Here is a 26,217-nt window from a genome sequence, read left to right on the forward strand (position 1 = left end):
CACTTAAGCCTATAAAGGACAAAACAGGGAGGTGAACTCAACCATACCACATACCTGTTATGTGTACAAAAAAAAATTATATATGGGTTTGCAAGAGAGTAGAGACTATTGCCCCTTTCAAACATTTCTAGAGAAACTCTGGAGTATCGGGTCCGGAGTTGTCCTGGAAAGGTCATGCATACATGCAGCTTACAGCAGGAGATTTTCTGATTCAGATGCGCTCTCGCAGCTGGAGATGAAACACGCACTTTAGTTGTGGCGCATAGCACAGACCATGTCCCACACCATTCTCACATGTGCCGTTTCGGACTTTAGCCAGAACATTTACCAGGGCTTGAGGAGGATAAGGTCCAGGACGAACGTCATGGGTGGTCGCGTTCACACATACGGCTCTGTGTTACCGTGCAGGTGTGAAAAGGGCATTAATGTGACGTGGAGACCTTGCAGAGTGCTTTTTGTCTAAAGAGACTTTTAATTCATAACAAAATGTAGACCTCCAGCACAAACGGCAGTGATCACATTTGTTTTCATTTGACTCGCAATGGAAGCACGTAAAAATTATGCCGTGGTCTTTCCGAAGGATTCAAATGCTCTGATTGTTAGCTGAGGTAAAACTCCAGTCAGAGGCAGATGCTCAACAAAGATTTAAAAATTCTCCTGCTCTGTGAGAATTGGAACATAGCACAGTGTTCACGCCGCCCAAAAAAACGTAATCAGCGCTTGATCTTACAAAAAGCTGGTTGAGGCGTGCCAGTAGGTACCAGGGAATGGAATAGTGCCACAAATAAGTTAAATTAAAAGAATGGAAAGTAAATATTCGTTTACAAACATTCCACTGGGTAAAATGGTTTCATTCAGGCACTCCCCTGTAACACTTGACCAGCTTTGGTTAGTTTGCTATTTTAATGCAGTATTTACACCAACAGGTATTCTAAAAATCTAGGGTTTTCACCGTGCCAATTAAGTTGCAGGCTTGGAACTGTGGTAGCTAAACAAGTTATGTACAAACATTGAAGTTTATACACTGCTGCTACAATAAATTCCAATTCTAAAGCCCTTAACAAATAACCTTGTAACTGAATAATTTATCCAAGGCTGTCATCATACTTTTCTCATCATTTGAAAATGCCAGTGTCTTTACTTTTTTTGTATGTGTGTTTATAGTCCAGAATTGACTGGAGTGAATAACATGTAAAGTAAGTTTTTATTTTATTTATTTATTATTATTATTTATTTATTTTTGTCCCCTATGAGAATTTAGCATTTTGTAACTTAGATGTTTAATGCCATGGTGGATGTCAGTTTGCTTGCGGATTGGTGGAAAGGTGTGTGTGTGTATGTGTGCACACGTGCGTGATGTAGAGAGGTGAATTGTAACTCTGAGATCCAGGGAACTGACAGATGCAGGGAAAAGGCCAATGGGGCACGTGTTTGCAATCTGTCTCTTATACGAAAGCCCTGAAAAGTCAACACTCCTCCAAATGGTGTGTAACCTGACGCCAGGCATCGCTGGAGGATGTTCCGCTAGAGTAGCCCGGGACGCCTGGCTCACCTCTCCTTTGTGTTTGTAATTGAGAACTGCTCTGACGTGGGCAGAGCACAAGCCAACAGAAAAGCGATCCAGCCAATCAGCCTCAATCAAAGGCCTAGTGTTGGATTAGAGTGTGGTCATAAATGAAACAAGCTCTGAGTGGGGTAGTGACTCATTCAGCTCTGAGATGATTACCATGGCTGGTGTTGATAGAAGCCAGAGCTGTGATTTATCGCTTCAGTTTTCAAACACTTTAAAACAGTGCTTTTTAAATGATCACTTATCCAGAGTAGTAAGCATGGGAATTTTTCTGTATTTGGTAATCCATATTTTACATTAAAATATTGAAATACCAGAATAATTTAAGACTATTTGTTAAAAGGGGCAAAAAAGAGACTAAAAAAGTGCAAAGTTAAATTAAATGTTAATTGTATGAAGAAATTACAATACTTTACTGTTCATTTTCTTTAAAATTTAATCTGACTGCTCAGTCAGTGGTCTAGATTTACCACTTGCATGATATCTTTAGCAAGATTTATTTAGTGATTTGTCCATGCATGGGTTTTTTTTTTTGAGGGTGGAAAATTTGTATATATGCACATTCATCAATTTAGGTGTAATGATTTAATGTACTTAAGTACAGTTCAGAATATGATAATTTCATTAATTCATTGTCACTGTAAATATAGAGAATAACTTTTATAATATATATATATATATATATATATATATATATATATATATATATATACAAACAAAATGGAACCCCCTAAAATGGAAGGGGGATTTAATATATATATATATATATATATTTTTTTTTTTTTTTTTAAATCCCCCTTTCATTTTCTCCAGTAAATGTGTATAGGTTTCACTTTTCTAAATAGAGGCATCTTAATTGGTACAACAGCAGTTTGTATTAGTAAATCACATGAGCACCGCCGACAGGAAGTATTTGTGCGAGCGGTGGCTCTGTGGTGGTCTGCTGTTGTCTGACCGCACAGCTCTGGTTTCCTCCAGGTTTGAGCTGTGCTTTCCAAAAGCATTGCCGTACTGTAGCCAGTCAGCAGGGTGTTAAACTGACATAGCTGTATGAAATTTCCTAGATGAAACTTGCCAGAAATCAAGACTTTAATTGGCCAAAAATGGGAAAAAAATATAACAAACACATTACGGCATCTAAGCTTTATTAAGGAACTTCTTGCTTCATTTTAAATATTGGACTATAAAAGTTATACTATCTAAGGGTTTTTTTTTTTTTGTTTTTGTTTTTTTTTTTTTTTTTTGCTTGTTTTTTTAAATGGAGTTGTCCTGTCCAATTTAATTTCTACAGCTTTATATTCTGGCTCCTAACAGTCTCTTGAGATCTCCATTCTGCCATAAATGGTGCAGTCTAGTTATGCACTATATATATCGGCGGAATATGTGGATTTTGTTTTGTTTTTTTTAAATCAGTTTATAAGTAATCAGTTCGATATTGGAATTTTAGCCTATGTTACAACTGATAACTTAGCACATTTATGGGCTTGTGGATATGCACAGACGCCTATAAATACACAACTGTCTCTGCCATGTGGACGTTTTTCGCAGTTTCTGCAGAGAACACTTTCTGGGATTAAATTTCTCTGTAGTAAAAAGTAACATAAAATATCAAAGACGCTCAGTACGTGTGCGCACAGATAGCGGTATAAACACACCGCACGCACAGAGCAGGTTAAACAACAGAAAGATGTTCTCAACCATCAGTGCCTGTATATAAAACACACAAAAATAGTGTCATTCACAGTCTGAATTTATAACTGAAACACGATGATATGTGATTAGAAACACCTGCTCAAAGCTTCTCTCTCTCACACACGCTTGGGACTGCTTTATGCTGCTCTTTCTCGCTCTCCAAAACAAACCCAGTGCTGCACAAATTAGCACCACTCTAGAAACCATTCATGCAGGACCAGCAGTAAATCTTTTATAAAAATATAAATAAAGTACAGAAATATACAAATACTGAAAAAAGGCTAGTCCTTTAAGAAAAATAATTTTTGCTTTAATGCAATGTGAATTTGCTTTAATTTCAAAAAGATAAAATTATTGATTATTAATATCATTATCGGCTACTAAGGTGTAAGGCTAAGTATCAGTTATTGTATCGGCCCAAAACGTTAAAATTTCGTGCATCTCTAGTGCTGTCACATTTTTTGCCTATGTACATGACATCTGTAATGGAGAGGTTTTTGAGCATGGTGTCTCGCTGTAAACCACACAAACGGTGATTATAAGCAGAATGTTATAAATCTGTTGTGTGATGTTCATGATAGAAATAGTGAATTTATTTCACATGAAGAAAACAAATTCTCCCCTGGTCTATTTTATCTTTATTTTTTTTGTCAAAAGTTTTTCTGAAGAGTGACATTTCCACTCATTTATAGGTGAAATTTTGGTGTAAACATCATAATCCTTAAAGCTAGGATAGTTGATGTCAATGGCCTTTAGCCATCATGCCATGGGTCCTTATTTGTCATGCACATTTTTGCCTAAAGTATTAGCTTGTTTGCCTTGGCACCATTGTGAACTTGAGTGACATCCCTTTTACTTAATTTTGTGGTTAGAGCTGTCGCGGTGAAAGTATTTCCTATGCTGTGTTTTATTGGGGCTCAACAATGCAAAATGCAATATTACCATCCCAAATTACTTAATTCATCCTGATTCTAGCTCCACACTCCTCAGTGTCACATAGAACAGGCCTGAATTGTTCTTTTTGAGGCTACTCCATGACCCTAGTCATGCCAGTGGCTGCAGTTGGGCTTGGAAAGCTGGATTATGGGTAGCTAGATGAGATCTCAAATTCGCCTCATCTGATTTGCCTGGCTCTCACTTTTCATTTGTTGAAGTTGCATATGAATTGTCAGTTGCATTTGGTTTTGTGACTAGGTTTGCTGCCATAGTGTTTTTTTTTTTTTTATAAAGCAAAGACTGACACTCAGCTGTTCAGCCACAGTTCAGATGGCAACCGTTTGGGGGGGGGGTGATGACACTCCTTAACTTGTTATTTTTTTTAATTAATTTATTTAAAATTCAACTCCCAAAGTGTAAAACAAAATATGCATACATTGTGGTGGTGACAGTTCTTGCCATTCCTTGCGGTTGGCTGGTCAAATGCGCGGTATTACCATATTGCGGTTATTGCGACTGCCCTGCTTGTGGGTATGATGTCTGCTCACCCTTTGCAGCTATAAAAGCTTTAACTCTTCTGAAAAGGCTTTCCACAAGGTTTATTGGAATTTCTGGCCAATTATTCCAGAAGCTCATTTGTGAGGTCAGACCCTGATGAGAAGGCCAAGCTTGCTTGTCCATGTCTTTATGGATCTTGCTTTGTGCACTGGTGTGCAGTCATGTTGGAACAGGAAGGGGCCATTCCCAAATTGTTCCCGCAAAGTGAACATGAAATTTTCCAGAATCTCATGGTATGCTGAAGCACTGAGTTTCTTTCACTTGAGCTAAAGGGCACCTGGATTTGATTATTTGGATGGATGAGTGAATACTTTATGCAATATAGAATATGTACCAGTGTAGGGCTGCTTAACCCAATGTGAGTGTGCATGTCTTTTATGCTTTGATATCCTGATGAATGCAAGTTTATGAAAGTGTTTAACGGAAAGCCCACACAAGTTTGATTTCCTTCTCTTAAACTTGGCAGAGCCTCACCAATTCTCAGTTCAGGATCCAAGATGGTTGCCCACACATTAGCAGTGTGTAAAAGCTGTAGTAGCAATTTGTGTGTCATTTAGGGTTGGGTGGTACAATGATAATACCGTGCACGGTATCTCAAAATGAGGGCGGTATTTCTGACGTGTGGTGTGTCATATTTCTGTTCTGTGTCTTTAAAAGGCGGCTAAAATGTTCATGTGCATTTGAGAGCCACAGGGAGGGGGCGGATGGATAAAAGCACAAGCCCAGTAGCTCACCATAGTTGTAGGTTTAGCAATGAGTTTGTGTTAAAAGAGGGATGAAGAAAGCTATAAACAGACAAAATACGCAGAAATCCTTCACTCAACTTTGTGCTCACAGGTATATGGATTTATCCTCTAAATGTGTTTTGAGCATCAATTCACTGATAAATCTGCTGTGGTGTGCTAAACAACAACTGCCTGTTGGCACCAGCTAACGATTCTACAGTGTAGACCTGTTTCTTTTCGCTTATTTTTTAACTTTTCTCTTCCTTTTCTGTGATATTTGCTCTCTCAGAAACGGATTTTATCATCAACATTGTTTGTGTTTGGCTACATTCACTCGACTTGTGCTCAGAGATACAAACAAGTTTAATTAAATCAATTACGTGTATAGCACTATTCAGCTTCTATATGTGGACATGTTTCCATGGTGTTTGGATTTGTACAATATCACATAAGACTTTATCTGCTGATATTGCTAACAGTGTTAACCAGGAAGAAGCTAACAACAAAAACCTTGGGTATATGGTTTTCTGAATGTTTATCTGGAACATGTCAGCTTGCTGGGCTCATTCTCAGCTCAGAAATCAGACTTATGGGTAAATGTGCATGCAGTGTAAATGTGCTTAATCTTTCATCTCTGCATGTTAAATAGGCTGAGATTTAATTTGATGGCTAGTTTAATGCTTTTGCATTATGTAAACTTGAATGCAGTGTTTTGGATACAAATCTTTTGTACAATTGCCCTGTTATCCCAGATGTTTGTATTAATCAAACATTTGAAGTTTGCTCATTTTGTAAAGGAGTTATGTGCCTAAGAGATGTGACCAGAAATGGAAGTTGCTTTAATAATAACATCAGGTTATCAGAATACAAACGGTCAAGTTGAGTGTAATCTCAGCTATTTTTGCTTTTGTTTTATTGAGAATGTGCATTTTGTCCTTCTCTTGAAGCAGTTTTTTAAGTGAACAAATTCTGTACACTTGTCCTTTGCACACTTAGAAAGAATTAGGTGTGGTCTGAGAGAGAAGGTGATGGTTAGAGAGAAACAAATGTGTTTATATTCTGGCCAGCAGAACTTGGACAAATCCCCCCTCATTCTCAGCGCAGAGGAAAAGATTCTGGTGCAAACGCTGCCAATCAATCAGATTATGATCAAAGTTTTCAACTATCCAGGACAATAATCTCAGAAACAAAGCTGCACAATCGTCAACATATTGATGTCAATATAAAGGCAAATTATACATTTTATTGGGTATTGGAAAAACCAGCACTCCGGAGCAAATTGATATGTTATGAAATACTTGATTGAGGCAAATTATTTAATCAGACTGAAACAAACAAAGGCAAATCCTAACAAGAAAATGAATAAGTGACCAAAACCTGGCCATTGAAACAAGCACAGGAAAAGCCAGCTGTCTAGGACAGACAGCATCTATATGTACTGCTGACTGAGTATCTGAAAATCACTTTCTTTCATGCACAAAATAGAACTACCAGATACTTTTCTTGCTTTCCCAACACTGCCAAAGACCAAACAAATGAAATCATACATGTAGGAAAAGGTACAAACAGTAGGTTTAATTGGGAGAGCAAACTGTTTGTTCATGCTTTGATCAAACTCCACATGAAAGTGTGATGACGTTGAATAGTTGAACATTGTCTCCTCTCCTAAATACAGTCTAAAGGATTTCCAAATTGTGACTGTAAATTTAATTCCCACAGCCTGTTGGTCAAAAATGAACAAATTGCGTGAACTGAATCCCCAAAGGGACCAGACTTAGACAGTTAATAAAACTGTATGGAGATCAGTTCTCCCTCTTTTTCTTCTTTTTGATTAAGTTTGATTTTACACAACTTTACACAAGCTCTTAGGTTTTCAGAAACTTACAGCACAATATCAGTCCATCTCACAGAACAAAAGTTACAAAAGCATTTAGAAACTGAGAAAAGACAGCTCTTGATGACTGAAGTTGGTCTGAAGCAGAATTGATTTTAACCAAGACTACTGTTTTGTGCAGTTGACAATTGGCAGCATGTATAGCAATCAATCTAAACGTCTCCAAATAAAAGTTCAGTGTCATTGTTTAGTAAGCAGTAAGTATTTCCATAGCACATAATAAAAGGGAGGAAGAAGGAAATAGTGTGAGATGGGGGACTTGGATCTGAAATAGTGAGGAGTCTGAGAAAACACTATGGATGTGGTTAGAGAGGGCCAAAGGAGGCAGAGGAGAATTTGGTCTAAAAAAGAGGGAGAATATGATCTGAAGGAGAGCATGATTAAGATGGGAATTGTCAGAGAGATGGTCTGAGAGAGAGTTTGGAGATGCTCAGAGTGTGATGGAGAGAGGGAGGCTGCACCTCTGGGTCCTTAGGCTATGGTTAAGAGTGAAATCCCAGCCATACTGCACCTGTCTCAATGTAGACACAACCATCAAAACCAGGGCCAACATGTGACAGCTGCAGCTGCCCAGACTCCTATTTATAACTTTCTGCCGAACCTAGGAGCTAACGAAGTCCAGACTAGAGGGAAAGATGGAGAAGGTGTTAATTGTAAAGAGAATCAATGATTTGAATGTTGGGGGGCAGTATTGTTTGGGCAGTTGAAGCAGTTGGGAAAGAGAGGAAGTGAGAAGGAAAGGTGCAACAGTATTGGGTTGAGGAGGATGATATTATTATTTATTACTTCTGTCTTTGAGTATGTGAGGTTTTTGTTAGTATTTATAAAACATGTGAACAACTTATGGAACAAATGTCTAAGCTTTATCTTTTTTTGTCATATTTCCCTTTGTTTATACCTATTTATTTGCAGGCAAGTCAAGTTCTTATACGCCAAACACCTTTCGTTGCACACTGGGCACAGTCATCCTGGCTCAGGAAGGGCCTTCCCCAAACTGTTTCCACAACGTTGCAAACATACAATCATCTGAAGCATTAACGTAACTGGAATCAAGAGGCCTTGGCCAAAAAAAAAAAATCCCATAGCAATATCCCTCCTCCACCAATCCCTGCAGTTGGCACAGTGCAGTCAGGCAGGTAATGTCGTCCTGGCATTCACCAAATCCAGACTCGTCCATCAGAATGCCAGACAGAGAAGCATGATTTGTCACTTCACAAAATATTTCCACAGCTCCAGAGTCAAGTGGCAGAATGATTTTCACCACTCTATTTGACACTTGGATAGTTTTACTTGATGTAAGGCTTGTACACAACTGCTTCATGCCATGAAGATCGCAATGTATAGTTTTTGTGCTGATGTGAATGCCAGAGGAGGTTTGGAGCTCTGTGTTTTGTGAATCAGCAGAGCATTGGTGAATTTTATGCAGCGGGTGACTCAGTGCTCTGAGTTACTGTGGTTCCTACATGCTTCCACATTTCAGTAATACCCTGGTGTGAGTAAACACGTTAAAAGGAAAAAAAAGTGGCTCAGTCAAGCATCTCTCTCTCTCTCTCTCTCTGAATGAATGATTAATTTTACTGCTGACAAAATATATATTGTATTATCTACACTTAATGGCAACATTTTTTTCATATTACCTACCATGTCAAACTAATCTCATGCACCTCTCCAAATGACATTTTACCCACCAAAGAGGAAAAAACATCTCTCACCTAGATTTGTTTCTGATATTTAGTCTTGTTTCTAACTCAGTACTCTTCCCCTTTAAGGCCAGGCGTATTTGAAGGAGGGAGCTTTTCCCGATTAGCTGTAGTGAGGCCACCTCCCTCACTTCCCTCCTGTGTTCAAATGGATTCAGTAGGGAAAAGGCAGATTGTGAAAGGAATCTAAGCTTTGAAAACGTATTTCTTGTTTTGTTTGTTGTTTATTTTGATTGATATTGCCATATACAGGGGTTGGACAATGAAACCGAAACACCTGTCATTTTAACGTGGGAGGTTTCATGGCTAAATTGGACCAGCCTGGTGGCCAATCTTCATTAATTGCACATTGCACTAGTAAGAGCAGAGTATCAAAGTTCAATTAGCAGGGTAATATTTTTGCTCAAAATATTGCAATGCACACAACATTATGGGTGACATACCAGAGTTCAAAAGAGGACAAATTGTTGGTGCGCATCTGTGACCAAGACTTTGTGATGTATCAAGAGCCACAGTATCCAGGGTAATGTCAGCATACCACCAATAAGGACAAAACACATCCAACAGGATTAACTGTGGACGCAAGAGGAAGCTGTCTGAAAGGAATGTTTGGGTGCTAACCCGGACTGTATCCAAAAAACATAAAATTACAGCTGCCCAAAACACGGCAGAATTAAATGTGCACCTCAACTCTCCTGTTTCCACCAGAACTGTCCATCGGGAGCTCCTCAGGGTCAATATACACGGCCGTGCTGCTATAGCACTCATGCCAATGCCAAACGTCGGTTTCAATGGTGCAAGGAGCAGAAATCTTGGGCTGTGGACAATGTGAAACATGTATTGTTCTCTGAGTCCATCTTTACTGTTTTCCCCACATCCAGGAGAGTTACGGTGTGGAGAAGCCACAACGAAGCATACCACCCAGACTGTTGCATGCCCAGAGTGAAGCATGGGAGGTGGATCAGTGATGGTTTGGGCTGCCATATCATGGTATTCCCTCAGCCCAATACTTGTGCTAGATGGCAAGATGCCAAGGAGTACCGAAACATTCTGGAGGACCATGTGCATCCAATGGTTCAAACCTGAAGGCGGTGCCATGTATCAGGATGACAATGCACCAATACACACAGCAAGACTGGTGAAAGATTGGTTTGATGAACATGAAAGTGAAGTTGAACATCTCCCACAGCCTGCACAGTCACCAGATCTAAATATTATTGAGCCACTTTGGGATGTTTTGGAGGAGCGAGTCAGGAAATGTTTTCCTCCACCAGCATCACGTATTGACCTGGCCACTATCCTGCAAGAAGAATGGCTTAAAATCCCTCTGACCACTGTGCAGGACTTGTATATGTCATTCCCAAGACGAATTGATGCTGTATTGGCCGCAAAAGGAGGCCCTACACCATACTAATAAATTATTGTGTTCTAAAACTAGGTGCTTCAGTTTCATTGTCCAACCCCTGTAAATCTGCCTGCATTGTCTCTTTTAGTCTATGTCTGTCAGGCATCGAATCATTGTTGCCTCCCCGCCTCTTTGGTTGAGCTTCACCCAGATTCGTCTCCAGCCATAGCGGAGACCCACAGGGAACATACTTAAATTTTTTTTTGGTTTGTTTTGCTTTATTTTAAACTTTTTTTTATTTTTTTGGTCTCTTGCAAGTACTCTACACGAACATGAGGATTACTCTTGGATTGACAGACTCAAATTCGGTCTTGTTTTGAAGTGTACAACCTTTTTTATTCCGTAGTCATACATTTTACGGTACTGACTTACATTATTTGCGTTCCGAGAGCCTGCCCAATTGATTGATATGTACACAGCATTTAAACAACTTATAAGAACTGCAGCGGACTGAATTAGCATGATCTAACAATCTCTGTGGGATGATGTATCGTGGACAAAATCGCACACACCTACCTCAAATTAGTCAAGACTGGGCAGCATGGTGGTGCAGCAGCTAGTGTTGCTGTCACACAGCTCCAGGGTCCTGGGACCTGTGCCTTGCTCTGGGTGATTGTCTATGATAACGATAAGTAACAAGAGGCACGTCTCTCTCTGAGACTCAGACCACGATCCTTGATGGCCCACCCATTGATATTCATATGATAATAGCTGGGCTATATGATAATAGGGCTGCTCTCTGCTGCTTTCAAGCAGAAGGTCTGGAGCTCATATGTATGATTTTGTTGCTCCAAACAGTCTGTTTCTTTGCCTAATAAATAAATGCCACAGCTTATTCAGTTGGGCCTCACTGATGTGGTGGGGGCTAATGGGCCATTATCGTTGATAGTGGGGAGGGGATTTCTCACCTGTCTTTCACATCTATCTCATAAATAGTCAATAAATAAATAGTGTGAGCCACGGGTATAGAAAAATTGTTCCACATCAGATTCATAACAAAATAGAAAAGAAAGAAAATAGAAACGAAAATCTAATTAAAATATCAGAAAGCTGTAAACACCAGGGGGCGGCACGGTGGCGCAGCAGGTAGTGTCGCAGTCACACAGCTCCAGGGGCCTGGAGGTTGTGGGTTCGATTCCCACTCCGGGTGACTGTCTGTGAGGAGTTGGTGTGTTCTCCCCGTGTCCGCGTGGGTTTCCTCCGGGTGCTCCGGTTTCCTCCCACAGTCCAAAAACACACGTTGCAGGTGGATTGGCGACTCGAAAGTGTCCGTAGGTGTGAGTGTGTGTATTTCTGTGTTGCCCTGTGAAGGACTGGCGTCCCCTCCAGGGTGTATTCCCGCCTTGCGCCCAATGATTCCAGGTAGGCTCTGGACCCCCCGCGACCCTAAATTGGATAAGTGGTTACAGATAATGGATGGATGGATGGATGTAAACACCAGTGTGTAGCCAACACCCCATGTCTACACAGTTTGGAGCTCTAAAGAAAATTTAAATGTTCACAATGTGTATTTTCACTACATAGCAGCACCTTTTTAAATTAGGTTTTTGGGAAGTCAGTTTTTAGTTAATTAAAAAAAAAAACAGATGAATGACATACATACCTCTCTCAATTGTTGTTGCTGGGTTTGTGCTCAATATTAGCATGTGTAGCTTTTTTGGGAACAAACAGGTTTTTATTTGTTTTATTATCAAGGCATGTCAGATCACATAAGACATGACTGAAAGGCCTCATACTCAAAGGGGTTAAAGCAGGTGTTGGATGCAGATTTTCAGAATGACAAAGCTTAGAAGCCCTTATAATGGTATTTGGGATAGCCCTACGACAATCACATCAGTGGTTTCCCCTGCTGAGTGTCAGTTAGAGAGAGACTGTTAGAGTTAAATGTGTGCAGTTAAGTCCACATTGCCTGCTGAAGTGTGATTCAGCAAAGAGATCCACAGACAAGGGTGTGTGTGAGGGTGAATGAGTAGGGGACAAGGTGGGGAGGGGTAGTGATTTAAGGGTGTGTGTTTGGGGGGGTTAGTGAGCAAGCGAGTGTGTTGGAGCGATAAAAGAGAAAGGGATGATCCCCTTTCCAGACACATGCTTATGTGGAGCACCTGCTGGCCTGCTGTGTTTGTGCTTTACTCTGTATCCAGTGGTAATATGGGTACTCCATATGCCCACATTTCAATGAGCAATGTACTCTGAAAAGCAGCACACAGTCCATTAGGCTCTATGTGGAGGGATATTTTAGTGTTTTTTTATTTATTTATTTATGTATTTATTTATTTACCTCTTATGCACATTTGTGTTTTCTATCTAAATTAATGCGGAGTCAGTAAATGGTTACTTGGATTTAAGTGTTTTGCTTTGTCTTTCATTGTTTGTTTAGTTTTATCTGGGCATACGTAAGAATTAGGGTCTTCTTAAATGCAAGAATGTTGCTCTTAAGCTTGAATACATAATGGTTGAAGTGTGAGTATCCATCATTCAGTGCCTTGATCTAGAGCAGTTCATGATGCTTTTTACATACATGCATGCTTTTTTGTAAATTATAAAGTAGCATCTTAGTACAGAGGTTCTCAGTCCAGGTCCTAGTGGGCCACTGCCTTGCAGGTTGTAGTTTTCTCCTCACTCCATCACACTCACTTCAATTTTGGAAGCGGTTGTTATTTAGCTGCTGAGAACAGGGGAATCTTCAACTGTTCATGGAAATGGCCCACTAGGACCAAGATTGAGAACTAACTAGCAAAATGTTTTGTGTTTTTGTTTTTTGTTTTGTTGAGCAGTTGAGGTTCCAGTTTTTCAAGAGGAAAAACCATCTTGAGAAAGGCACTATTGAACATTCATTTTAGCCATTTTGTCTCCTGTTAATACATCTTTTGAAAGCAGCATATTGGAAAAAAAACATGAAGTCTGCATAAAGTATCCTGAATAATACTGTCCTGGGACTTGAGTGTTAAAGCCTGATGATGCACAATTAAAGCTTTTAGATGTTAAAAGAAAAAATATATCTAATCATACTCTTCCCATCTCCCCATTCTGTTTCTTCTGCAGAGCTTAACTCCCTGTCGTGGGATGACCTGGAGAGTAATCTGCCTGATGAGCTGATTCCTAATGGTCCCAATGGGGACCTGGGCTTGATGACCATGCCCTCTAATGGTGGTGGGGCAGCTGGAAGTCTGGTTCCTGATGCTGCAGCTAAACATAAGCAGCTCTCTGAGCTCCTCCGAGCTGGGAGCAGTTCTAATCTGCCAGCGGGGCTGAACACAGGCAGTCCTGCTCCCGGTGGCATGGGGACACAGCTCGGAGCTCTGGGGAAGAGCCCCATGGGTCAGGGGTCACCCTCACACCCCTCACAGACTCAGAAGCCAGGGGGTCCTGCAGGAGCCCAGGGTAATGCTGCAGGAGCAGCCAGCATGGGCTTGAACACAGGCTTTAATCAGACTATGCTAAATAGTGCCCAGCAGCACAGTATGATGGGACAGAATGCAACCGCCCAGCAGGGTCAGGTGATCAATGGAGCTCTAGGTCCAGCCGGAAGAGGCAGAGGAGCCGGAATGCAGTACCAGAACCCTGCCTTGCAGGGGGCTCCCACTGTAGGAAACCCTGTGACAGCAGCTGGAGCAGCACCTGGTAGCAGTGTCCTGGCTGAGACTCTCACACCGGCACAGGGGGCACAGCAGATGGGAATCAATGCTCAACAAGCTGGCAACATGAACAAGGTAAGTAAGGCACAGTTGGTAATTTTCTTATATATATATATATATATATATATAACCAAGGGGTAAAACAGATTCATCTGTATCCAACTGGATATTAAGAAGCAAAAAATTGCTTTTAAAAAACTCCATGAGTTTAGTGGTTTTTTTTTTTTTGGTTTTTTTTTTAAACGTATTTCAGAAATATTATCACAGTGATGATAGTCACCTACTGGATGGGTAGATGTTTAGACTATAGAGTGCACTGTTTCAAAGAGTTTTATTCAAACAACTAGAGTGTGGTGTTTGATGTATTGCAACGTGTGATTGTTATTGGATTGTTTGCTCCCAAGGATAAGGGTAAATGCTGTTTTAAAGTGCTGGGTGTGTTATTTAAATATTTGTGTCATTAAAAACTTTTGTGTCAGATATGGGTCATGGCTCAAACTACCACTTTAGACTAGTGGCCGGCCGATTAATCTGCCAATTTTTGGCATTTTTTATATAATCGGCATCGGCCGATATATTAGCGCCAGAGTCCGATATTTACACAGTGCACACAGGCAGTGCTGTGGGCAGCTTCGTCATTCTGGCTGTTAGATCGCCCCTTGCATCCATTTTGCCATCTTACAGGCAGACATCATTGAGCACAAGTACAGGAGTTTGGTGACATGTGAATAATCTTTGTGTAATGTAATAAGTCGTGTTAACAGGCCTATAGGGTTTGTTTGTTTATTTTTATTTTTTTCCTCTCCCTCTCCTCTTTCTCTTCCCCTTCCCCCTTGAAACACTGAAATGTCATGAGTGAGATGTCTGGCTACACAGCAGTATTACTTAATAATAACTGAGGCTAAACGCATACAACAAAGAAAATTGCTCAAATATTGTAAAAGTACAGTTGTAAACTTGAAGCTTTTTTGTGGGTTTCCTCATTTTGCATTGAAATGTACTTTTAAAATCGAACATAAAACTGATCAATGTTAATACAGTGGTGTGTGCTAATATTTGACAGTATAGTACATGATTTTAAACGCATAAGATGGCAATAAAATGCTATGGGCCAGAACAGATGTCATTCATGTTTTTCAACCATGGCTGACTTGAGACTGAACTTGGACTCGAGCTCAAAAACTTGACTTAACTTGGACTTGCAAAAAATCACTTGCCAGCATGTCTGCGTTGTGTGTGTGAGAATTATGAGTTCTCACATAATTCAGAGTTATGGTTTTTGTATCAGATGCCTTGAATAGGTCAGTTTGAAAGAATTGAGCATTCCAGAATCAGTATGGTGATCCCCCACCCCCACCCCCTGAGTTTGTTCGTGTTGAAAAAATATTTGTGGGCATTTTTTTAATTATTATTATTTTGGGAAACATGTTTTAAGGCATATTCACATTTGTGTGTTGTGTTGTTTTTTTTTGTTTTTTTCCCCTCTTCTCCTCTCCCCCCTCCCTCTCCTCTTCTTTCTGTCTAATGGAACAATAACGGGACCTTCACACCATGTCTAATGCCTCCATGTATTTTTTCCATTAACTAACATGAACTAGGATGCATTTAAACAAACCAAATATAACTAACCAAATGCAAAACAGTGATATGATCTTGGTGGTGTATAAGGTAGCTGCAGACACTGGTTGACCCACCCTGACACTTATTCATATAATACGCTTCTATCAATCCAGTCTGAAGCCATCTAATCAGAGTGTGTTTTGTGGCTTGCTCATTAGCCACAAATTTTGTATCTGAGGACCTTAAATTAAAGTTAATGATATCAGACTTTGGGAAATTTAGGACCTATATGAGGGTTCATACTAAGCAATATATATATATGTATTCTTATTCATGCATCACAAATGATGATGATAAATCAATATATTTTTGCAGGCTGAATAAACAAATTTAATATATAATAAAATGTAATTTAAAAAAAAAAAGTTTTTCTATAGCTGGTCTGCCTACCGGACCGGCCTAGAAGAGGCATTTACGCTGACTGACTGACTGACACATGCACTAGTTGGAACTAGTAGTTTGTTCAGCCATATTTCACAGAGAAATATAAGGTGGTGCCACTACATCATCTGTTGTTAATTAAGCCATATTTCACATTCCAGTTTGTGAGCTAAATTTGGAACCATTTGGTGGTGACCAAGCGCAATATTTTTCCCCCTGGACAGGTGCACTTTTTGGGACCTAAAAAAGGGGGATTTCTAAATCGCCAAAAAATGTATGGGATTTTGCTGCCTGCAGGCTTTCCATGTCCCATCTCTTGCCATAACCCCTAAATCCTTCATTAAAATATACACTTGTTGACGTTGTTGAAAGGTGTTCAGAAGGCGCAAGGGTTGAAGTGTTCAAGGTGTCAGAGAGTTGAGTGAATTGCTGCTTTACACATGCTGCTTTAGTGCTGTAGGTCCACCATTCACCACAGTGAGCACCTCAGTGTCTTACTGGAGCCTCGAACAGAAATGTGTTGAACATTGTTGAGGTAATATTTATCATAGTCTCTTTATGTTTGAAGAATGTTTCTGTGAGGCAGCCTTTTGTTTTCTACTATATATTTAACAAACAAAGTCATCTACTAGGGGGCTAGCAGGATAAAGTTAGCATGTGTGAACACAGCCACTAATGTTCAGGAATTTTTTTCTGCACATGCTGCACAAACATGTATCACATTTCTTGCAGCAAAAACACTAAATAGATGGCCGCCTTAATTTTTTTTTTGTGTATGATTATAGTGTAAATTTACATTTTAATGTTGTACATTGCATAAGCATTGTGACAATATCATGAGGAATGACTGTACATCTGCACATTACTGGAAGTTGTTTATGCTGTTGTCAGGTTATTCTTGTCGACCCTGAAATGGATAAGCGGTTACAGACAATGAATGAATGAAAAAACACTGTTTACTTTTTGGAGCCACTACTGTGGTTTCACAGGAAATCGATAGGGAGCCCTTTTGTGCGTGTCTTACACTTCTCTTACTACCCCACCACATCAGAGCATTGCTGGAGTTTCTCTTGTATATGGCCTCAAAGAAACAGACCAGTTCACCAGTGTTCACAAAAACACCCGACTACAGCCACCAATTTGATCCTTCTTTATACCAGATCAAGATGCTGTTGCATAAATGGCAGGTTCAGCACTTGTATGGAAGTTGTAATGATTAGGGCTGAGTATTCCACTATTTGTTCATTATGTAGAGGTATTCAGTTTTTTGATAAACTAATATATTCAGATATTCTGGGGTTTTTTTTTTTGGGGGGGGGGGGGGGGGGGGTTGGGTTGGGGGGAAGTGTAAATGTGGCTGGTTATTAAAGGCAACACTCCGCTCCACCTTTATTCAAACTCTCCAGCAGTTTAATAAATCTCTTTGCTCCACTCATTTTCAGATTTGTCAACATATGTCCTGAATGAAGCCTAAAACGGTACAGCAACCTCATGGCAAAGCTACAGTTTTGTTATTTTTTACCTCTAGTTGGAGAGCCTCCATGGAGCTCTGTTTAAGTTTTGTGTACTCTGTATGCATGAGTTAGCGAGCAGGTTAGCGGGTGTTGGATATAGACTTTCTGAATGACACCACACACCCGGCACGCTCATCCCAAATATTTACCTTATAGTATGGGCAAAGCCCTGAAGCCCTAAAAATGGACAGCCCCATTAATGATCTTGTTTTAATAATGTTCCCTAGTTGGCAGTGTTATCATGGAGAATATACATATAGTTTGTGGACACTTTCTTATTTAAGGGGTAAGTCCAGTAGCTTTTATAGGAAAGCTTTACGATATATTTTGGAACTTTGCCGTGAAAATGAAATTTTGTTAAATCTTAAAAATTGAGTATAGGTGCTGTTGCCGGTCTGCCTTCGGCACCAGCTTAGAAGAGGCATTTTAGCTGACTGACTGACTAACACCTAATGGTGAAACGCGCATGAGTGAGTAGGAACTGTTAGTTCAGCCAAAAGAGAGAACTTAAGGTGGTGCTACTACACCATCTGTTGTTAATTCAGCTAGGGCTGCAACTAATGGTTATTTTGATTAATCGATTAATCTGTCGATTATTTTTTTCAATTAATCGATTATTAATCGGATAATGAGGAAGACGAGCCAAATTTGGTTTCCTGTCTGTTACTAGTATATTCAGGATACCATCAGTGAGAATAGCTGCTTGCTGTAGTGTTCAGATCTTCTTCTACAAAACATAGTCAGCAATGCTGGGCTGTTTTTATATAATAAAAGGGAATAAAAAGAATAAAAGGGAAATTCAACTAACACATATGATCAGATATGGTTAAGATATTTAAGATTTTAGAGAACTAATGTTGTAATTGTACAAGTAACACATAACCTACCATTATTAAAAATTAGTATTTACATGAAGAATTAACCCAACCGTTACATTAATTTTATATTTATCAATATTTAACAGTGTAAGTAATGTAATATACACTTCGCTGTGATACTCAAACACTAACATGCAATGCCAGTCAGAAAAGACCTTGAAAAAGGCTTTAAATATATTATTTTAAAAAATGTTCGGATTGATTTTTTTTTTTTAACTCTGAATGTAACTGCCGCCACATTTAAGGTGGAACGGAAAACTCGCTAAATACAAGAGTGATATAAATTTACTAAAAATGAGACATCTTGTTTAACTACTCTAGCAGGCTCTAGTGACATTGAGTGAGAGAAAAACTAACATCGCTAACGCTAGCTTGACTAAAACTATGGCCTGTTTTGGAACTGCTGGTCGAGCTGACACATTTAAGGTGGAAGAGAAAACTCGGGGGAAGCTAAGACTTGTTCACTAAACGCGAATGTAATAATGTACTAAGAAAAACAAATGTTTAACTATTCTAGCAGACTCTAGTAACATTTTAGTGAGAGAAAAAGTAGAATTAACTTACTATACTTAATCTCTTTCACACATAGCTCCAACAGGTTTCCTTTTCAGATGCTCATGCAGTGATGTGCTGCCGTGTACATTTTGCACCTAACGCTGTTCCTTGAAGGCGTTAATGTAAAGTGCTCCCATACTTTTGATGACTTGGGTCATACATTTTTCTCTCTGCTTGTGCTAACATTATCCTCTGCTGTGACCGCCTCCGCCATTTTTCAAACCCTTTTTCCAGAGTTCGTCGCGTGTAGCAACTGTACCTATGTGTATAATAACTTGGACCCAACTAATCGATTATTAAATTAGTTGCCAACTATTTTAACAATCGATTTAATTGATTAGTTGTTGCAGCCCTAAATTCAGCCATACTTCACATTCCAGTTCATAAACTAAATTTGGAACCATTCGGTGCATTTCCATCTACATAAACTGGTTCACAAACCAGAAAAATTTGTTCCCAGCTGGAACCAAAGAACAGTAGGTTCTTCAGTTCCAACCGTGACTGAGTAATAAGAAATAAGACAGGAATGCGCTCAGTTTGTGTATTTCTGGGGCTGCGTTGGCCAGAGCCTCGGGTCGTCGTGGGTTAGTTCACAAGCTCAGCAGGATGGCTCAGAACTCTGCAACATTAACACACACGTATTATATCTCTCAGAGAGAGGAGGACTGCTGAATTTGTCTAATTTCGCATGTGTGTCTTTGTAGTTGGGTGGTATTAGTGTGTGTATAAAACTTCGTATAGCTGCGCACAGCCACCTTAAACTTGGTGTTTTACTCTAACCAGATACGTTCAGTAAATAAGTCATTGTAATTCTTAAAATCAAAATGTTCTTGGTTGTCTTTATTCTTTGGTGGTATATCATGTAGTATTTATTTAAAAAAATGAATAAGAAAAACAAGAATTTCAGTGTTATATATTATGAACACAATTTGTTCTCCTTTTTTCATTTCTGTATTTATTACCTGCCTTCTATACTTTCTGTACAACTCACTCACATAATAAAAACCGCATGTGAATGATGGCGGTCTGGCAACACTACGCTTGCTTAGTTTCTCTTTGCTCTTTTACGGTTAGTTCTGCATTGCAAATACTACTCCAGTTCATACTATATGTATTTAATGGATCTCCATTCTTCCAGAGTTTTATTGTGCCACAGACCATTTCTGTGAGCTTTACTACCCCTATAGTCTGCACGTTAAAACGAGCATGGTGATCTTAGTCTTGGGTATTGCTGCTCCAGGCTGTCCTTACTCAACTTAAGAGCCTTTTGTTCTCCAAATTTAGATTAGCAACAATCTGGAAATTAATGTAGTAATAATTGATGTATTATTAAAAGTGTAAAAAGGTTTTTGACCTTGTATCTCCATGATGGAGAGAGCTGTGTTGGGCTGCCTAAGTGAATGACTCTCGACTCTGTTCTCTAGAGCAGCAGCAGCTTACAGCAGTCCACCAGAGAGGGGGAGGGAGAGTGCGAGCAGCAAAACCGTATATGAATGAGTAAGCACAGAGGGGGAGAAGGGAGGGGTGTGCTCTAGCATTTAGTGTGCGTGCGTGTGTGTGGTGGAGTGTGTGGCGCTCAGCTGGGCTCTTTTATCTGGTCTGCTGGAGCGATGTCAACACAGGAGAGCAAGCGGCCGGCATGCTGCTGGAGATCAGCTCTGAGGGAGGGGGAAGAGGAGGAGTAGATGAAGGAAAATCAGAGAAGGGGGATTCTAAAGACCCCCCTCCCAACAGATGCAGAAGAAGCCTTTCATTGGCTACTGAGCCATGTTACAGGAGCTCTGCAAAGATGGTACCGGTGTCCAAAGCCACAGACTTTTTAAGTAAGAGATTTAATCTCTTAATAAGTAATTCTGTAGCATTTCTCCTGGTCAGTTTATTATGAAATGTAAGGGCAGTTGTCAAAACTATAAGCTTTCAAAAATGAAGATACAAAGTGTTCTGTTTTTATGAATCAATGTGGCTGGCGATAAAGGCAATGCTCCATTCCCCCCCAAAAAAAAAAAAAAGGTTCTGCTCCCCTTGTACTCCACCCGTATTCTGCCTCGTCAATAGACAAGGTCTTAAATGAAGCCTGAACAGCCTAACACACTACAACAACATGGCAAAGGTACCATTAATTTAGTCAGTTTTAATGTTGAATTAAGATTACCTCTATAAAGCTCTGGTTAACTTATGCATACATGGTGTCACTATGGACACGGTATTCACAAGTATGTTAGCAAGCTGATGCCTGCAGCACAGTCAGAAATCTGAAGAGAGAAATTGAATAAAAATGTATTGAAATTTCAGGCTACATCATTTTGCAACATTAGCATTAGCAGCTGAATATAAAAGTTGTGGAAACCCCCCAAAATACATAGGGACAGAGGCATGTTTACCACAGCAATACATATTTCATTTTAATTATTATTTCCAATTGCTTACGAATTTGAGAATAAAACTTGCTAGCAAAACTTTTTGCTAGTGGAATTTTCTTGCTTGATGCATTACATTACTTCAGCTGCAGATCAGTCGGTGAGAAGTGTTGCCTGAATCACTACATGATGTGCCATACATGCATCATTTTAGTAGATTTTTAATTTACTACATCATTTGAACACAGCAGCTGTCCTTAATATTGTTTTATGACAAACAGACCAATAGAAATTATCCAGAATTACTTTGACTTCCGTTGAATGGTTTTTCCTTCTGTCACAAAATTTAAATTTTTATAAAAACTTAATTTTCATTGGACGGCAACGATGCTGTCGACATCTGAGCTACGGACAGACCAATCCAGTGCATGCACTCTCCCTACGAAGCCATGATCTTGTAGCACATGCATACTGAGGCTTGGCATTGTCTTGAAATATCCACGGACTTCCCAGATTAACACTTGGCATGGCAGAATCTGTTTCTCAATTTCAGTGCTGCCTTCACATATATGCAATTCATACATGCTGGGGAAAGTAAAGCATACGCATATCCTAATAGATGTTGGCTTTTGCCTTTGATGGTTACTTTTGTCTTTGGAAGAGAAAATTGGTATCCATTTTTCTCTAATATAGGGAACGTTTTATCTCCTTGTAGGCTGCGAGTTTCCTAGATAAAGCAGGACTAAGTTCCGGATAGAGTCTTAAAGCACTACCGTTGTAGATTACTCCATGTGCTCTTGCCCATGTAAGCACCTTTTCTTTCTCTTGGTAGTGATGGAAAGACACAACAATTTTCCTCTAAACAAACTATTTTCCAGGTTGTATAAGTGGTCGATTTAATGTCGCATTTTGTTTTTGAATTTGAGCGATGGTGACCTCGGCTTGGACAAGTTTTCCCCTGCAAGAGCTTCTGTGGAGACAAGGTGCTCATTAAATGAGTTCACTGGGTCGCACAGAGTTCACAGCATTTTGGAAAGGCTTAATGGAGCTTTGGATTAGGGCTGCAACTAATGATTATTTGATAATCAATTAATCTGTCGATTATTTTTTTGATTAATCGATTATTAAACGGATAAAAAAGGAAGACAAGCCAAATTTGGTTTTCTGTCTGTTACTAGCATATTCAGGATACCATCAGTGAGAACAGCTGCTTGCTGTAGTGTGCAGATCTTCTTCAAAACATAGTCAGCAATGCTGGGCTGTTTTTTGAGGTGAGAAAGAAAGTGTAGATATGAAAATACATCTTTTTTTAAGTTAATAACTACTGATCAACAATGCAGGAAAATTGAAATTACATAAATGGATATTGGGCGATGCTGCCATGTGCTGAGAATAAAAGGGAAATTCATTTAACACATATCAGATATGGTTAAGATATTTAAGATTTTAGAGAACTAATGTTGTAATTATATAAGAAACACACAACTTACCATTATTAAAAATTAGTGTTTACATGAAGAATTAACCCAACTATTACATTAATTTTATATTTATCAGTATTTAACACAGTGTATGTAATGTAATATACACTTATAATGTAATAAACACTTGGCTGTGATACTCAAACACTAACACGCAATGCCAGTCAGAAAAGGCTTTGAATATATTATTTTAAAAAATGTTTGGATTTTTTTTTTTTTTTTACTCTGAATGTAAACTCGCTAAATACAAGAGTGATATAAATTTACTAAAAATGAGACATCTTGTTTAACTACTCTAGCAGGCTCTAGTGACATTGAGTGAGAGAAAAACTAACATCGCTAACGCTAGCTGGACTAAAACTATGGCCTGTTTTGGAACTGCTGGTCGAGCTGACACATTTAAGGTGGAAGAGAAAACTCGGCTTGTTCGCTAAACGCGAGTGTAATATAAATGTACTAAGAAAAACAAATGTTGTTTAACTACTTTAGCGGGCTCTAGTAACATTGAGTGAGAGAAAAAGTAGAATTAACTTACTATACTTAATCTCTTTCACACACAGCTCCAAGAGGCTTCCTTTTCAGGTGCTCATGCAGTGATGTGCTGCTGTGCCCTGCGAGATCAGCTGTGCACATTTTGCATCTAACGCTGTTCCTTGAAGGCGTTAATGTAAAGTGTTCCCATACTTTTGATGACTTGGGTCGTACATTTTCCTCTCTGCTTGTGCTAACATTATCCTCTGCTGTGACCGCCTCCGCCATTTTTCAAACCCTTCTTCCAGAGTTCGTCACGTGTAGCAACTGTACTTTTGTGTATAATAACTTAGACCCGACTAAGCGATTATTAAATTAGTTGCCAACTATTTTAACAATCAATTTTAATCGATTTAATCGATTAGTTGTTGCAGCCCTTCTTTGGATTAAAACTGTATAGAATTCAATCATGTCAGCTCTGTGTTTTGCAAGCTTGGCAACTAGTTGAGAGAGGCTCCAATTGCTCACTAACTTCCTAACCTACTTACTCTTTCTCCATGACGTTGGTTGCGGCCACCATTTCAGCTAATTTACACGCTAAGGTGGTGGAGGCTCGAGTCGTTGGAGGTTGGGTATTTTGCGTTTATTGTTTATATTACTCATATTATTTGGTGTCTGTTGAAAGTACGATTCTTGTTTTATCCTGTTGAAAGTCTTTAAGTATGGAGTTTACTATCAATATAGCTGAAACAAGATAAGTGCCCGGAGCTCCTCACATCCACATCTTCCTTCTATCCCGTCATACCGGAAGTCCCTCTATCCATTTTTCTGAATACCATCTGAGACGAGTTTGTGCTCACAAAATATGGCAGCATGATTAGTACTGTTAAATGACAAAGGGTTTCTGAAGTATTCCTGAGTGAATGAGGCTCTAAGTAGCATGAATTTCTCATGCAGTGCTGTCTGAGGGCTTGAAGGTCATGCATGTTCAACAGGGTTACTAGACTTGCCCCATGTGAAATTAAATTTCTTGGGATTCTTAACCCAAATTTTTCAATATTATTTAGAATGGATGATCAGAGACCTGAGGATGGGTTTTTTTTCCCCCCAATCGTTCATTGACAGAATGGTCAAACAATTATTCAATTATTTATATTAATAAAAAGCTTAAAGTTTGGCAGTTTTTTGTAAGCTATGATCCAATTTAGCTTGCAAACGCTGAGCTTAGGTGGATTCTCTTATTTATATTTAGATTGTTATAATGTAATGTTTTAAAATATGGAGTGTGTGTAATATTGTTTGCAAAATAAAAGCACAGTAGACATAAAAATAAATTATGCAAAAAAAATTATACAAATCATTTTTTTGTATAATTTGCATTTATTTTAAAAACAATATTAATATTATAAGTAAAAATAGATTTACTGTTGTTTTGCAGTGATCTGCACAAAAATAAAACACATTAATGTAGTTGCTTTATGCCACTTGTTTTTCGTAAACTATCGTCTGATTAAATTTTAAAGCTTATTTCATACTGTTACATATACCCTGTGGATTAATCAATGTAGATTTCCCTTTTTCCCTCCTCCTCCATTTTCCCTCCCTATCTCCTTCTGTAGATGGGCATGGCTGGAAGCAGTAGTCCATTTGGTCAGTACCAGGCAGGAGGTCAGCAGCTCTCGGGAGCTGGAGTGAACGCTCAGCTGCAGAATAAAGCTGCTCTTCAGAATAGTATCTCACCTTTCCCCACAGACCTGAAGGGTGGCACTGTCAGCAGTGTACCAAACATGGTGAGGGTCAACCTACTCATTGCTGGACTCACTTCACTGGTGAACAAATGCTGTGTCTCTGCCCTCTTTACACCCTAATGGCCAGTATCACAGGTCACAAGTTTTTAAGAGACTCTGAACCAGTGGTGGAAGACCTACGGCCTGTTAGGCTGTTTTACCCAGCCCTCTGAGTATTTACAAAACTGTCCTAAAATCACATTAATTTTACCTTTTTCCTGCAATATCCTGCATTCAAGTGAGTCCACTAGATGGTGCATGCCAAATACTACTGGTCTCGGCTAAAGCAGAGTCTATTAGGTCTACAGATATTCATTTGTCACATTTTGCCATTAAGTTGAGTGCTACTACCCCTCTGGAGTCAACGATCATGCCAGTGTGATCTAAACACTTGGCTGGTTTAAGGTGTCACACACAAACCGTTTACTTTTGTTGAAAGTGCTGCTTTAAATGCTGTATTGGTTTTGTTTAGACTGCGATACACAAAGCAGAAAAAAAGATAAAAATAATAATAATAATAATAATTTACAAAATCACATTCATGTATGGCCATTCACATGATAATTTAATCAATTAATTAACCAACCCCTTGGCCTGCATGTCCATTTTTAAATCCCAGGGTGGCTGTTGAGTTGAAAAGTTTGCCCGTCCCTGCTCTAAGCTGCTGCATTCTTATTTTTATTTTATTTTATTGTTTTATTATTTTTTTATTTATTTTTTTATTTTTTAAGCCTCAGCAGCAGGTATCAGTTGGGATGGTGGGGGGTCAAGGAGTATCTGCTGGACCCACAGCTGACCCAGAGAAGAGGAAGCTGATCCAGCAGCAGCTGGTTCTGCTGCTTCATGCCCACAAGTGCCAGCGAAGAGAGCAGGCCAATGGGGAGGTGCGAGCCTGTGCCCTGCCCCACTGCAGAACCATGAAGAACGTCCTCAACCACATGACACACTGCCAGGCCGGAAAGTCCTGCCAGGGTGAGTCCCAAATTGATGTGTTTGAGTGGAGATTAATGTGTATTGATGTAGGTCAAAATTATGGTATTTGCCAGGCACTCTTAATC

The 26,217-nt window shown here is 39.4% G+C and overlaps 1 protein-coding gene across 1 annotated transcript in view; it reads left to right on the plus strand.

Annotated features, from left to right (window-relative positions):
- LOC136677635 (CREB-binding protein-like) overlaps positions 1-26,217 on the plus strand; it is a 61,142-nt gene that overhangs the window by 10,057 nt on the left and 24,868 nt on the right. Inside the window, exons 2-4 of the mRNA XM_066655212.1 lie at positions 13,523-14,190; positions 24,992-25,162; positions 25,891-26,131. Of these exons, the coding sequence (XP_066511309.1) occupies positions 13,523-14,190; positions 24,992-25,162; positions 25,891-26,131 (1,080 nt within the window). The remainder of the gene's footprint in view (positions 1-13,522; positions 14,191-24,991; positions 25,163-25,890; positions 26,132-26,217) is intronic.

This window comes from Hoplias malabaricus, chromosome Y (genome assembly GCF_029633855.1).
Source record: "Hoplias malabaricus isolate fHopMal1 chromosome Y, fHopMal1.hap1, whole genome shotgun sequence".
NCBI lineage: Eukaryota > Metazoa > Chordata > Actinopteri > Characiformes > Erythrinidae > Hoplias > Hoplias malabaricus.